The 14,889-nt window shown below is 37.3% G+C and overlaps 1 protein-coding gene across 1 annotated transcript in view; it reads left to right on the forward strand.

The window, feature by feature from the left end:
* The first annotated feature begins 36 nt into the window (after positions 1 to 36).
* Ntf-2 (nuclear transport factor-2) overlaps positions 37 to 14,889 on the forward strand; it is a 21,715-nt gene continuing 6,862 nt past the window's right edge. The window contains exon 1 of the mRNA XM_089098467.1: positions 37 to 219. Coding sequence (XP_088954593.1) covers positions 106 to 219 — 114 coding nt within the window. The 5' untranslated portion in view covers positions 37 to 105. The remainder of the gene's footprint in view (positions 220 to 14,889) is intronic.

The raw sequence follows: 14,889 nt of genomic DNA on the forward strand, positions 1-14,889 counted from the left end.
TTAGATTTCATTGCTAATGTTCCTACTGAAAGTATTTGGAGGAGTGAGTTTTCAAATTCATAAAGTTGTAAATTGCATTGGACTGATACTGATTTCACCACTAAAATGTCTGCGCAACTGAATCCTCAGTATGAAGCGATTGGGCAAGCTTTTGTACAACAATACTATAAGGTGTTTGATGATGCTAATCAGAGGCCTCACTTAGTCAACTTTTATAATGTGAGTAGCCTATGGGTACCCATATCACAAGTTATAGATGCACACTTTTCTTACTTCCATTACAATGGGAGGGAGGTAAAGTTCTACGAAATCATATTATTGAGTTAGGAATAAAGTGAATACACCATTCGATGCCTTTTTTTATGCTGATTACAAATATAATAAGCATTTTTTTTATCGGAAATGAATTTCACCCCCCCCCCCTTATATAGGCTATACCTAGCCTAACCTAACCCTGAATTGACATATATGGTGGGGGGGGGGGAGGGCTGAAATTCATTTCCAATAGAAATGATGGTAAAGTTCTACAAAATCATAGCCTATTATTGAGTTAGGACTAAAGTGAATACACAATTCGATGCCTTTTTTTATGCTGATAAGAAATATATTTAGCATTTCTCATGAGAATGTATTTCAGCCCCCCCCCCTTCTATCTGGTAATTCAGGGTTGGGTACCGCCGCTACAGCTAGGGAGGGGGCGGGAATTCATTTCCGATAGAAATGATCATTACAATTATAATAAGCATAAAAAAAGGCATCGAATGGTGCATTCACTTTATTCCTAACTCAATAATATGATTTCATAGAACTTTACCGGGAGGGATTTACAAATGGTAAAATCCTACTTCAGCTACTTTTGGCTATCTTGGAAAGTGCTTAGGTTAGGAAAACAAAACTTTCAGGGATGGGTAAGTAAGTAATTAGGCCTATTTGTGAGTAAACCAAGCAAGGTATCTCACTCAGGAATGGGTCTAAAGGCTAAAGTATGTCCAGGGAATGTATTTTGAAGTACCTACCTTCACTCTTTCTCCCTCTAGTGGGTCCTGATCTTTAATGACCTTTAAAAATTAGTGGGTAAATTTCTAGGTGGCATTAATTTAGCTAGGATGAAAGTGAAAGCATTATTTGATGCCTTTTTTTATGCTCTTTCATAATACATTAATTGCTTCTGGTGCTAATTGCATCTTGAGCCCTTACAGAGGCCCCGAAGGTATTTTATATAAAATAAGAAAGAGCATAAAAATGCATTAAATGATATTTTCACTTCCATTATAACTAGATTATATGGCCCACTGCAAATTTACCATGAAGTTTATCCACTCCATCCTCCTAATGTGGAAATATATACCCTGAATTGTCAATGGCAAAGTTTTGAATCATAAATTTCTTTGATATTTTAGTCAATGGCATTTGAAAAACACATGAAATGGTAGGAAAATGGTTTATATTTGTGTTGCCTAATAATTGAGATTTGAATTGTTATAAATAAATAGTTTTGGGTAAATATTTACCAAATCATATTATTGACTTACAAATAAAGTGAATATACCACTCAATGCCTTTTTTTATGCTCTTACCAAATATAATAATCATTTTTGTCATAAATGAATTTCACCCTCACCTCTATATACCAATTCAGGGTATATATTTGCACATTAGGGGGCTAGGGGTAAAGTTTAAAATTACCTCCCATTTACAACATAAATAAAATTTGCCCCCCCCCTACTGTGCTAATATATACCCTGAATTGGTATATATAGGAGTGGGAGTAAAATTAATTTCTGACAAAAATGATTATTATGTTTGGAAAGAGCATAAAAAAGGCATCAAGTGGTATCATGGGCACCCATATGGGGGGGCAGGGGGGACGGCCCCCCCCCCCCTGGCTGAAGGATGCGTTCTTATTTTTATATTTTTGTGCTGAGATTTCTATTAAATAACATTAAAAGTGTCAATTAGACGAGGTTTGCCCCCCCCCCCTGGAATTCAGCTTATGGGCGCCCATGAGTGGTATATTCACTTTGTTCGTACGTCAATAATATGATTTGGTAAATATTTACCTATTTTTGGAATATATTACTCTTGAACAATTTATTTATAAACTAGTGATATGTTTTTAACCACTTTTCAATAACTTAACTAGGGTTGATAACTTCTGTGTGTGGTTACAAAAATGAAATACCTTTGGGGCTGCTTTATGGGCTTGAGTTGTAATTTGCAACAGAAGCAATTATTGAATTATGAAAGAGCATAAAAAAAGGGGACTCCACCCTTTTACTATTGGAAAAAATTACTTTATAAGCTTACATAGAATGGTACTATCCAATCTCCTTACAATGAAAAACACTTAAGTCATCTAGTTAGAAAATTTGGCCCAACTGTATAGAAGAAATCTATATTTGCCAACTAGTTGACAATAAATGTTGCCCCAGTGAAACTTTCCTTTTCCAGCTAGTTGACTAATAACTTCTCCCCAGTGAAACTTAATTTTCCCAACTAGTTGACTAATAACTTCTCCCCAGCAACACTTTAGTTTGTCTACTAGTTGACAATAAATGATGCCCAAGCAAAACTTTCATTTTCCAACTAGTTGACTAATAACTTCTCCCCAGAAAAAACTTAATTTTTCCAACTAGTTGACTAATAACTTCTCCCCAGCAAAACTTAATTTTGCAAACAAGCTGGAAACAAACACTGTCGATGAAAACAGTTCATTTACCAACTAGTTGAATATTGACTTTTCCCCATCAAAGCTTAGTTTTGCCAAGTAGCTGGAAATAAACATTGTCTCAGAAAATAATTCATTTTCCACTAGTGACTTCTCCCCTTGTAGGATGTTCCCATTTCCTTTAAGTCTTTCTTTATGACATCCTCTCACCCCAGATAAGGACAAACTGCTTTCCTTTTAGCTCTAGACAGTTGGCTAAAAAGGCAAATCTCTGGCAATCTGTCATCCTTCGTCCGTAGAATGTGTCCTAGCCATCTCAACCTTTCTTTCATTATAGCCCTAGAAAGCGGAATTGTACCACACTTTTTGCACAGCCTACTGTTTGAAATATGGTAGGCCAGCAGGATACCCAGAACAATCTGTAGGCAATTTCTAAGGAAAACATCTAGCAAATTTTCATCCACTTTTTGGAATTTTCTTTTAGGTTTGTATAAATTGATGGGATCAATAGGGAGGGAGGGTTGCTTTGTTGTCAGGATGACAAATAATATATTAAAAAAAAGCATAAAATAAGAACATTGTTATTTTCATTTTATTAGTCTACTATGTTTTTTGAGAAGTGCTGCTAAACTGAAATTATACCATTATTTGGAAATTTGACTAATTTACCCTTCTATTCTTAGAGATGTTTGCACTCACATTTTCAAGTAGCCAAGCCTATAATAAAAAGGCCAGGGTGAAAGCCTATTGAAAAAGGAGAGTCTACCCTTTGACTATTAGAAAAAATTACTTTATAGGCTTATATAGAATGTTACTATCCAGTCTTCTTAAGGGCTTATCCCAGGTTTCCCTCTCAATCACTTGGACTATCTATCTTGGCTTTTTCTACAATTTGCCATGTCTTGATGCCTACTGCAAAATACTTGATTTTCAATTCATGTGTGGCTGGAAACAAACATTGCCCCTGAAAATACTTCATTTTTCAACTAGTTGACTAGTAACTTCTCCACATCAAATCTTTATTTTTCCAACTAGTTGACTAGTAACTTTCCCCCAGTAACACTTGATTTTGCCAAATACCTGGGAACAAATATTGCCTCAGAAAACAATTCATTTTCGAACTAGTTGACTAATAACTTCTCCCCAGCAAAACTTAATTTTTCCAACTAGTTGACTAATAACTTCTCCCAAGCAAACACTTAAATTTGCCAACTAGTTGACAATAAATGTTGCCCCAGCAAAACTTTCATTTTCCAACTAGTTGACTAATAGCTTCTCCCCAGCAAAACTTAATTTTGCCTACTAGCTGGAAACAAACATTGCCCAAGAAAACAATTCATTTTCTAACTACTAACTTCTCCCCTTCCAGGAAGTTCCTATTTCCTTTAAATCTTTCTTTATGACATCCTATCACCCCAGACAAGGACAACTTGCTTTCCTTTTAGCATTAGGAAGTTCCCACTTCCTTTAATATTTCTTTATGACATCCTCTCACCCCAGACAAAGACAACTTGCTTTCCTTTTAGCCCTAAATAGTTGACCAAAAAAGAAAACCTTTGGCAATTTGTTGTCCTTCATCTGCAGCATGTGCCCTAGCCATCTCAACCTTTCTTTCATTATAGCCCTAGAAAGCAGGATCGAACCACATATTTTTACAGCCTACTGTTTGAAATATGGTCAGTGATCTGGGTACCCAGAGCAATCTCTAGACAATTTCTGTGGAAAACATCTAGCAAATTTTCATCCACTTTTTGGAATTTTTTTTTAGTTTTGTATATATTGATGGGATCATCAGGGAGGGAGGGTTGCTTTGTTGTAGGAATAACAACTAATCAGAGGCAACTCTGTAGCGTTGCCTATAGTAAAGGCCATATGGCTCCAATGTTTTATTATTATTTTTTTTTTCCCAGAGGCACTTCATATGGAAGGGGTCATCGTAGAAACTTCAAAGGGGGCTCATTCGATTGGAAATCGAGAGTTCTAGTGCCCTTTTTAATAGTCGAAATTGATTGGAGGGCAACTAGCCCCCCCCCCCACACCCATCATTCCCCCAAACACATCAAATCAAAATTTTGAGATAGCCATTTTGTTCAGCGTAGTTGATTTCCAGATAGAAAATATATTTTTGAGGAGGACACTCCCCCACAACCCTGAGGGCAAGGGTTTTAAGTTATGCCCTGGGGGTATATAAGGTTTTTATAGAAGGTGTTGTCATAGAAACTTCAAAACAGGATCATTCGATTGGAAATTAAAGAGGTAGTGCCCTTTTTCATAGTCGAAAGTGATTGGAGTGTAACTAGCCCCCATCCCCCCATGCCCATCATTTCCCCAAATGCATCCAATCAAAATTTTCAGATAGCCATTTTGTTCAGCATAGTTGATTTCCAGATAGAAAATATATTTTTGAGGAGGACACTCCCCCACAAGCCTCAGGGCAAGGGTTTTAAGTTATGCCCTGGGGGCATATAAGGTTTTTATAGAAGGCGTTGTTGTAGAAACTTCAAAACAGGCTCATTCGATTGGAAATTAAAGGACTATTGCCCTTTTTTATAGTCAAAAGTTATTGTAGGGCAACTAGCCCCCCCCCCCACGTTCCGTATTTCCCCAAACCCGTTCAATCAAAATTTTGAGACAGCCATTTTGTTCAGCATAGTAGATTCACAGATAGAAAATATCTTTTAGAGGATGACATTCCCCCACAGCCCTCAGTGCAAGTGTTTTAAGTTATGCCCTGGGCGCATATAAGGTTCTTATCGAAGGAGTTTTCGTAGAAACTTCAAAACAGGCTCATTCGATTGGAAATTAAAGGGCTAGTGCCCTTTTTAATAGTTAAAGTGATTGGAATGCAACTAGCCCCCCCCCCCCCCCACACCCATCATTTCCCCAAACACATCCAATCAAATTTTTGAGATAGCCATTTTTTTCTGCATACTTGATTTCCAGATAGAAAATATGTTTTTGAGGAGGATACTCTCCCAGAACCTTCAGGGCAAGGGTTTTAAGATATGCCCTTGGGGGATATAAGGTTTTTATAGAAGGCGTTGTCATAGAAACTTCAAAAAAGGCACATTCAATTGGAAATTCAAAGGGCTAGTGCCCTTTTTAATAGTCAAAAGCGATTGGAGGACAAATAGCCCCCCTCCCCCCACGGCTAACAGTCCCCCCATCACATTCAATAAAAATTTTCAGATAGCCATTTTGTTCAGCGTAGTTGATTTCCAGATAGAACATATGTTTTTGAGGAGGGCAATCGCCCACAACCCTCAGGGCAAGGGTTTTAAGTTATGCCCTTGGGGCATATAATGTTTTTATAGAAGGCGCTGTGGTAGAAACTTCAAAAAAGGCTCATTCGATTGGAAATTAAAGGGCTAGTGCCCTTTTGAATAGTACAAATTTATTGGAGGGCAACTAGCCCCCCCCCCCCACGCCCATCATTCCCCCAAACACATCCAATCAAAATTTTGAGATAGCCATTTTGTTCAGCATAGTTGATTTCCAGATAGAAAGTATATTTTTGAGGAGGATACTCCCCTACAACCCTTAGGGCAAGGGTTTGGGGGAATGATGGGCGTGGGGGGAGGAGGGGCTAGTTGCCCTCCAATCACTTTTGACTATTAAAAAGGGCACAAGCCCTTTGAATTTCCAATTGAATGTGCCTATTTTGAAGTTTCTACGACGACGCCTTCTAATAGCCCAGCCTATATATATATATATATATATATATATATATATATATATATATATATATATATATATATATATATATATATATATATATATATATATATATATATATATATATATATATATATATATATATATATATATATATATATATATATATATATATATATATATAATATATATATATATATATATATATATATATATATATATATATATATATATATATATATATATATATATATATATATATATATATATATATATATATATATATATATATATATATATATATATATATATATATATATATATATATATATATATATATATATATATATATATCCAAGACATTATTTCAGAAGTAAAATCAGCTGGATATTTAGCTATTCTTGTTGATGAGACACAAGATATTTCTAGGAAAGAACAATTAGCAATTCTACTCAGGTACCTACCAAATGGAAAAGTTGTGGAGTGACTAATTGGCTGCTATCACATGCAAAAAATTAGACACCGAATGATTATCCACCTCGGTTTGTGAGACCATAGAAAATCTTAGTATAGATTTGATGTTGTTTATTGCCCAATGTTGTGACAGTGCATCTGTTATAAGTGGGAGTTTAACGAAGTTAAACCAAAGCTCAGGGAGACTGCCTCATGGAGTTTATGTACACTGTCACGCCCACAGATTAAACTTGGTTTTGACTGACTGCCTAAAAAACATCAGCAGACTTTCAGGACATATCAAATGGAAAAATTTTGGAGCATGAATTGGCTTCTATTGCATGCCAAATGTATATCCACCCTGATTTGTGAAACTATTGAAAAGTTTGGTGTAGATTTGATGTTGTTTATTGCCCATGATGGCGACTCTATTATGAGTGGGAAATTTAACAGAGTTCAAACAAAGTTTGGGGAAAAGGTACCTCAGGCAGTTTTGGTACACTATCAGGCCCACAGATTAAACTTGGTTTTGACTGACTGCCTGAAAAACATCAGCAGAATTTCGGGATTTTTTTTCTGTGGTGCAAAGACTTGTATATATCATGCAGCAACACTCAACATGAACTGTTTGTGGAATACCAGGGTATTAGTGGTCAAAAAGTCTTGGAGCTTGAGAGAACTGTCCAGACTCCCTGGTTTTACACAGTCCACTCTATTTCCAAGGTAAATACCTGATTTGAATGTATTGTGGATGTGCTAGCTGCAGTCTGTGATAGTTCCAATGGCAAGGCAGTGTGTGAAGCAAAACTGCTGAACAAAATCAACTCTGCTTCTTTTGTCTTAATTTTGCACATGATGGAAAAAGTGTTAGTCATTGTAAATTGTTTATAAGAGCAACTTCGATCCAAAAGTTTGCTGATGAATAAGGCACTTGTTCTGATTTCTGGGACATATCAGACTCTGAAAACTGAAAAATCATAACAAATGGTACAACTTAAGTAAAAACATATCTGAATTCTTGGCTTTACATGATATCCAGGAATCAAAATCTCTACAATCTAAACCAGTACTCAAAGCAAGAGAAGACAAGCCATTTCTATTCTTCTCAGTGACTTCCTTTCAAACTCAACAACTGGTTAATGCAGTATCAGTCAGCCAGTTCAATCAGACTCCAATAATTTTATGTACTTTGAGGTAAAATACCATTTCACAAGCGAGAGGTACCAACGTGTCATGTAAAATATGCCTCTGCTCAATGCTTTATCTGTCTTCAACCCCTCAAGTTCCAATTTTCTCAAATATTGGAAAGTGGAAAGAGTTATGTCTTTATCAAGGGATTCTAGGTGTTGTTGAATATACCACAAAATCATTCTTGCAAAGCTACATCTGTTAAAAAGTGATACTTTAAAAATGGATCTTCTTTGAGCATTTGAAATTTTATCTGACCTATTTGCCTATTCTGCAGGGCTAAAACTAATGAAGTTATTGCTACTTTGCCTGTGACCACTGCCAGCAATGAACAATTCTTCTTGGTGTTAGGGCATCTGAAGGATTATCTGTAATTGATAATGGCAAATTGCACACTCAGTGATCTCATGATCATGGCCATAGCCATTGAAAAAGATGAGATAAAGAAACTGGATTTGGATACATTAGTCAATACTTTCTCCAAGCAGCAAAGTTGTCACTCCCCCCTGTTTTAGGTATATTTGCTCAATGTTGTTCTGTTTTTTTTTATATTCATTGAAAAAATCCTTGCCTCCCCCTCCCTAAGTTTTCGTGAATTGGTATCACTGATATAGTACCTGGCAAAATTGGGTTTCACCCCGCATTTCCAGCCCCATGAAGGGGCAGGCAAGCTCAATTGCCCCTTAGATTTAGAAAAATACCCTTTGTCAGTAAAACCATTAAAAAAAAGTCCCTTCCAGATTTTAAAAAGCATGTTATTTTCGTATTTTTTTCTTAAATACAATAAATACCCTGCATATTCATTAATTGTAACATCCGAAGATAGGGGAGGGTAAGTTACCTTTACTAATATATCTTGGTTAAATTCTAAATGATTGGCTTTTTGTTATCTTGAAAATAGGCTGAATTAAGTAAATGAAGCTTTCAGGATTGGTTCTAGACTAAGCTATATGCCTATCCTGGGGTGGTTTTTTGCATTATTGGTAATAGTCTTATGCATAACCTTTTCTGAAATAAATACTATAATAACAAAATTCATAAATAATTTCTGAGACCACACTGGCTAATCATGATAAAACGAAACAATAGTAAAAAAAAAAAAAAAAACGAGGATTATACAAGCCAGTGAAACCAGTGAAGAGGATTATGTTTCACTGGCTTGTATAATCCTCGTTTTTCTCTTCTTTTTTTTACTATTGTTTTGTTTTAACAAAATTCATAATTAATTAAATTCATGAAATTTTATTTGACTTGAACCTCTGTTTCTTGCTGGTATTGTAATAACAGTATTTTTTTTAATAAGAAATATTTTACCACAAAAAATTTACTATCAGCTGCTCTGAGTAGATTTTCTTGCAAACCCACTTTTTCAAAAACAAACATCAAACTTTGGAGCATCATAGATGGGTATTTTCATTGATTAAAAAAAAAAAATTGTGGATGTGTTATTTGTTTTCTATCCTTGCAGGCAGAAACAAGTTTAATGTCATTTGAAGGAGTGCAAATTCAAGGATCTGCAAAAATCGCAGAAAAGTTGGCCAGTCTTACCTTTCAGAAAGTGCAGCATGCTTTAACAACTATAGATAGTCAACCAATGTTTGATGGTGGAATTTTAACCAGTGTAATAGGTCAGCTAAAGGACGACCTTGACATTCGCTGAGAGCGTGCACTTACAACAACATCGACCTGGAACACCTGTGCAGTCGACCTCAATTCACCTATCGTGAATCAATAATTCCCCTTAGAAACAACAAATTAATGTCCCCTTCTTGACAGATCAATCAATCAATGACATCATCTGTCAGACTTTAAAAATTTCCGCCTAGAAACATTTCTCCAGGAATAGATCCATATCATTAATGTCTTTGCCTCGGGAACAACTCTTTTGGTCGAACTCCAAAGGATATTAATAACCCAAGGCCATGGAAACAATTAGGCAAGAAATATCTTAGCGATGAATTGTTTTAGCGCGCGAGAAGGTTTCCTATTAATTTGAAATGCGTTTGCACAGAGATGCCAATAACAAAGGAACACGCTGAATTTACGTTTAGTGATTATTTGGGCAAAACTGTTTTAGACAGGTTATGGAACTATTTCGGCGAAACAGATAGAGACATTTTAAAAGAAGATTTTTGAAGAGATTTTGGAGGAGGTTTTGAGTGTGGTCGTTATAATACACAAGTTTCATTTGAACAGTGTTGTGAGGTCCTCTAACCCAACCCCAAAAGGTTCCAATCCTCCTACCCCAGCCCCGAAGGAAGCCCCCGGTCCTCAAAGCCCCCCGAACTCCCAAAGGCCCTCCACCGGTCCCCCAAACGCCCCCCCCGGCCCCCAAATGCCATCCCCCGGCCCCAAATGTCCCCCAGGCTCCCAACTGTCCCCCCGGCCACTCAACGGCCCCCCAAGCTCCCAAAGGGCCACCGGCGCCCCAAAGGCCCACCCAGACCCCCAACTGCCATCCCCGGGCCCCCCCAAAGGCACATTGAGCTCCCAAAGGACCAACGGGGTCACAAAGGCCCTCCACCGGTCCCCAAATGTCTCCCAGGCACTCGAAGGCCCACCCGGCGCCCCCAAGGCCCCCCCAGACCCCCAAATGACCTACCCGGACCCCCAAGCCCCTACCCCGGGACCCCAAGGTTCCCCCCAGCTCCCAAAGGACCACCGACCCACAAGGGACCCACATACCCTCAAAGGCTCTCCCCGAGCACCCGTCTTTCGTTGATGTGTGTTGTCTGAAACATATGATTTGGGATGTGTAGTGTGCTACTTCAGGCTTTTCTGAGCTAAGGTTTCCTAGTATTTCATAGGTGAATTTTGTCTGAAACCAATAGTTTGGGATGAGTAGTTTGCTATTTCAGGCTTTTATGAGCTAGGTTTCTTAGCCTTTCGTCGATGTGTGTTGAGTGAAACTTATGATTTGCGATATGTCGTTTGTAATTTTCGACTTTTCTGAGCTTGAGTTCTTATTCTTTCAGGGGTGAGTGTCTTGTGAAACATATGATTTGGAATGTGTAGTTTGATATTTTCGACTTTTCTGAGCTGGAGTTCTTAGTCTTTCATAGGTCTGCGTTGTCAGAACAGTATGATTGGGGATGTATAGTTTGCTATTTCAGAATTTTCTGAGATTATGTTTTCTAGTATTTCGTAGGTGAATGCTGTCTGAAACCAATAGTTTGGGATGAATAGTTTGCTATTTTTGACTTTTCTGAGCTAGGTTTCTTAGTCTTTCTTTGTTGTGTGTTGACTGAAACCGATGATTTGGGATATGTAGTTTGCTATTTTTGACTTTTCTGAGCTGGATTTCTTAGTCTTTAATAGGCGTGTGTTCTATGAAACCTATGATTTGGGATGGGTGGATTGCTACTTTTGACTTTTCTGAGCTGGATTTCTTAGCCTTTCATAGGTGTTTGTTGTCTGAAACCTATAGTTTGGGATGTCTAGTTTGCTATTTTTGACTTTTCTGAGCTAGGTTTCCTAGCCGTTCATAGGTGTGTGTTGTCTGAAATCTATGATGTGGGATATCTAATTTGCTATTTCCGACTTTTCATAACCGGATTTCTTAGTCTTTCCTAGGTGTGTGGTGTCTGAAACCTATGATTTGGGGTGTGTGGGTTGCTATTTTTTTGACTAGTCTGAGCTGGATTTCTTAGCCATTCGTATGTGTGTGTTGACTGAAACCTATGATTTGGGATGGTTAATTTGCTATTTTTGACTTTTCTGAGCTAGATTTCTTAGCCTATAATATGTGTGTGCATTCAGAAAATTATGATTTGGGAGGTGTAGTTTGCTTTTTGGACTTTTCAGAGCTAGGATTCTTAGTCACTCATAGGTGTTTATTGTCTGAAACTTCGGGTTTGGGATGAGTAGTTGGCTATTTCAGACTTTTCTGAGCTAAGGTTTCGTAGTATTTCATGGGTGAATGATGTCTGAAACTTATGATTTGGGGTATGTAAATTACTATTTCGGTCTTTTCTGAGTTAGATTTCTTAGTCTTTCATAGGTGTGTAGTGTCTGAAACCTATGATTTGGGATGTGTAGTTTGATATTTTCGACTTTTCTTAGCTAGGTTTCTTAGCCTTTCATAGGTATGTGTTGTCAGAACAATATGATTTGGGATGTGTGGGTTGCTATTTCAGGCTTTTCTGAGCAGGATTTCTTAGCCATTCGTAGGTGTGTGTTGACTGAAACCTATGATTTGGGATGGTTAATTTGCTATTTTTGACTTTTCTGAGCTAGATTTCTTCGCCTTTCAGAGGTGTGTCCTTTCAGAAAATTATGATTTGGGAGGTATAGTTTGCTTTTTGGACTTTTCATAGCTAGGATTCTTAGTCACTCATAGGTGTTTGTTGTCTGAAACTTCGAGTTTGGGATGAGTAGTTGGCTATTTCAGACTTTTCTGAGCTAAGGTTTCTTAGTATTTCGTAGGTGAATGCTATCTGAAACTTATGATTTGGGATATGTAAATTACTATTTCGGGCTTTTCTGAGTTGGATTTCTTAGTCTTTCATAGGTGTGTGATGTCTGAAACCTATGATTTGGGATGTGTAATTTGCTATTTTCGACTTTTGTGAGCTAGGTTTCTTAGCCTTTCATAGGTATGTGTTGTCAGAAAATTATGATTTGGGATGTGTAGTTTGCTATTTCAGGCGATTCTGAGCTAAGGTTTCTTAGCCTTTCATAGGTGTGTCCTTTCAGAAAATTATGATTTGGGAGGTATAGTTTGCTTTTTGGACTTTTCATAGCTAGGATTCTTAGTCACTTATAGGTGTTTGTTGTCTGAAACTTCGAGTTTGGGATGAGTAGTTGGCTATTTCAGACTTTTCTGAGCTAAGGTTTCTTAGTATTTCGTAGGTGAATGCTGTCTCAAACGTATGATTTGGGATATGTAAATTACTATTTCGGGCTTTTCTGAGTTGGATTTCTTAGTCTTTCATAGGTGTGTGATGTCTGAAACCTATGATTTGGGATGTGTAGTATGCTATTTTCGACTTTTCTGAGCTAGGTTTCTTAGCCTTTCATAGGTATGTGTTGTCAGAAAATTATGATTTGGGATGTGTAGTTTGCTATTTCAGGCTTTTCTGAGCTAAGGTTTTCTAGTATTTTGTAGGTGAATATTGTCTGAAACCTATAGTTTGAGATGAGTAGTTTGCTATTTTCGACTTTTCTGAGCTAGGTTTCTTAGTCTTTCGTTGGTGTGTGTTGACTGAAACCTATGATTTGGGATACGTAGTTTGCTATTTCTGACTTTTCTGAGCTGGATTTATTAGCCTTTCCTAGGTGTGTGTTGACTGAAACCTATGATTGGGATGAGTGGTTTGCTATTTTTGTCTTTTCTGAGCTAGATTTCTTAGCCTTTCATAGGTGTGTGTTTTCAGAAAATTATGATTTGGGAGGTTTAGTTTGCTATTTGAACTTTTCAGAGCTAGGATTCTTAGTCCGTCATAGGCGTTTGTTGTCTGAAACTTCTAGTTTGGGATGAGTACTTTCGCTATTTCAGACTTTTCTCAGCAAAGGTTTCTTAGTCTTTCATAGGTGAATGTTGTCTGAAACCTATGATTTGGGATATGTAAATTACTATTTCGGGCTTTTCTGAGTGCGATTTCTTAGTCTTTCATAGGTATGTGTTGTCTGAAACCTATGATTTGGGATGTGTGGGTTGCTATTTTTTGACTTTTCCGAGCTGGATTTCTTAGCCGTTCATAGGTGTTTGTTGTCTGAAACCTATAGTTTGGGATGACTAGTTTGCTATTTTTGACTTTTCAGAGCTAGGTTTCTTAGCCGTTCTTAGGTGAGTGTTGTCTAAAACCTAGGATTTGAGATATGTAAATTACTATTTCAGGCTTTTCTAAGCTAGTTTTCTTAGTCTTTCATAGGTATGTGTTGTCTGAAACCTATGATTTGGGATGTGTGGGTTGCTATTTTTTGACTTTTCCGAGCTGGATTTTTTAGCCGTTCATAGGTGAGTGCTGTCTGAAACTTGTGATTTGAGATGGTTAATTTGCTATTTCCGGCTTTTATTAGCTAGGTTTCATAGCCTTTCATAGGTGTGTGTTGTCAGAAAATTACGATGTGGGATGTGTAGTTTGCTATTTGAACTTTTCAGAGCTAGGATTCTTAGTCCATCATTGGTGTGTGGTCTCTGAAACCAAGAGTTTGGGATGACTAGTTTGCTATTTCAGGCTTGTTCATTTTGAATTTCTGTCATGAAATGCAAGAGTTGGAAAATTAGGGTCTTAGTCCACCAGCTCAGTATTAGGGTCCCAGTCCACCAGCCTGAACGGTGGAAATTCACTAGCTCAGAATTGGGGTCTTAGTCCACCAGCCTGAATGGTGGAAATTCACGAGCTCACTATTGGGGTTTTAGTCCACCAGCCAGAATGGTGGACATTCACTAACTCCGAAATAGGGTCTTAATCCACCATTCTGAATGGTGGAAATTCACTAGCTCAGAATTAGAGTCTTAGTCCACCAGCCTGAATGGTTGAAATTCATATTAGATGACACACAAAATGAAAAACACGCACAAAAACTTACACACACACACAAAAACTTACACACACACACAAAAACTTACACACACACACACACATGATAAAATACACACACACACACCAAAACATACACACACACTACGAAAAAAACACAAACACAACCACAAAAAATAAAACACATACAAAAACACGAAAAAAAAAACTAACACAAGAACACGAAAACTTACATGCACACAAAAACTTACATGCACACAAAAACTTACACACACACACACACACACACAAAACTTACACACAAACACAAACAAGAAAACAAACACACACACTCAAAAACAAACACACACACACAAAACTTACACGCACACACACACACACACAAAAACTTATACACACATAAAAATACTTACACACACA

This window comes from Artemia sp. Qi Xiang Cuo, chromosome 12 (assembly GCF_049724085.1).
Source record: "Artemia sp. Qi Xiang Cuo chromosome 12, ASM4972408v1, whole genome shotgun sequence".
NCBI lineage: Eukaryota > Metazoa > Arthropoda > Branchiopoda > Anostraca > Artemiidae > Artemia > Artemia sp. Qi Xiang Cuo.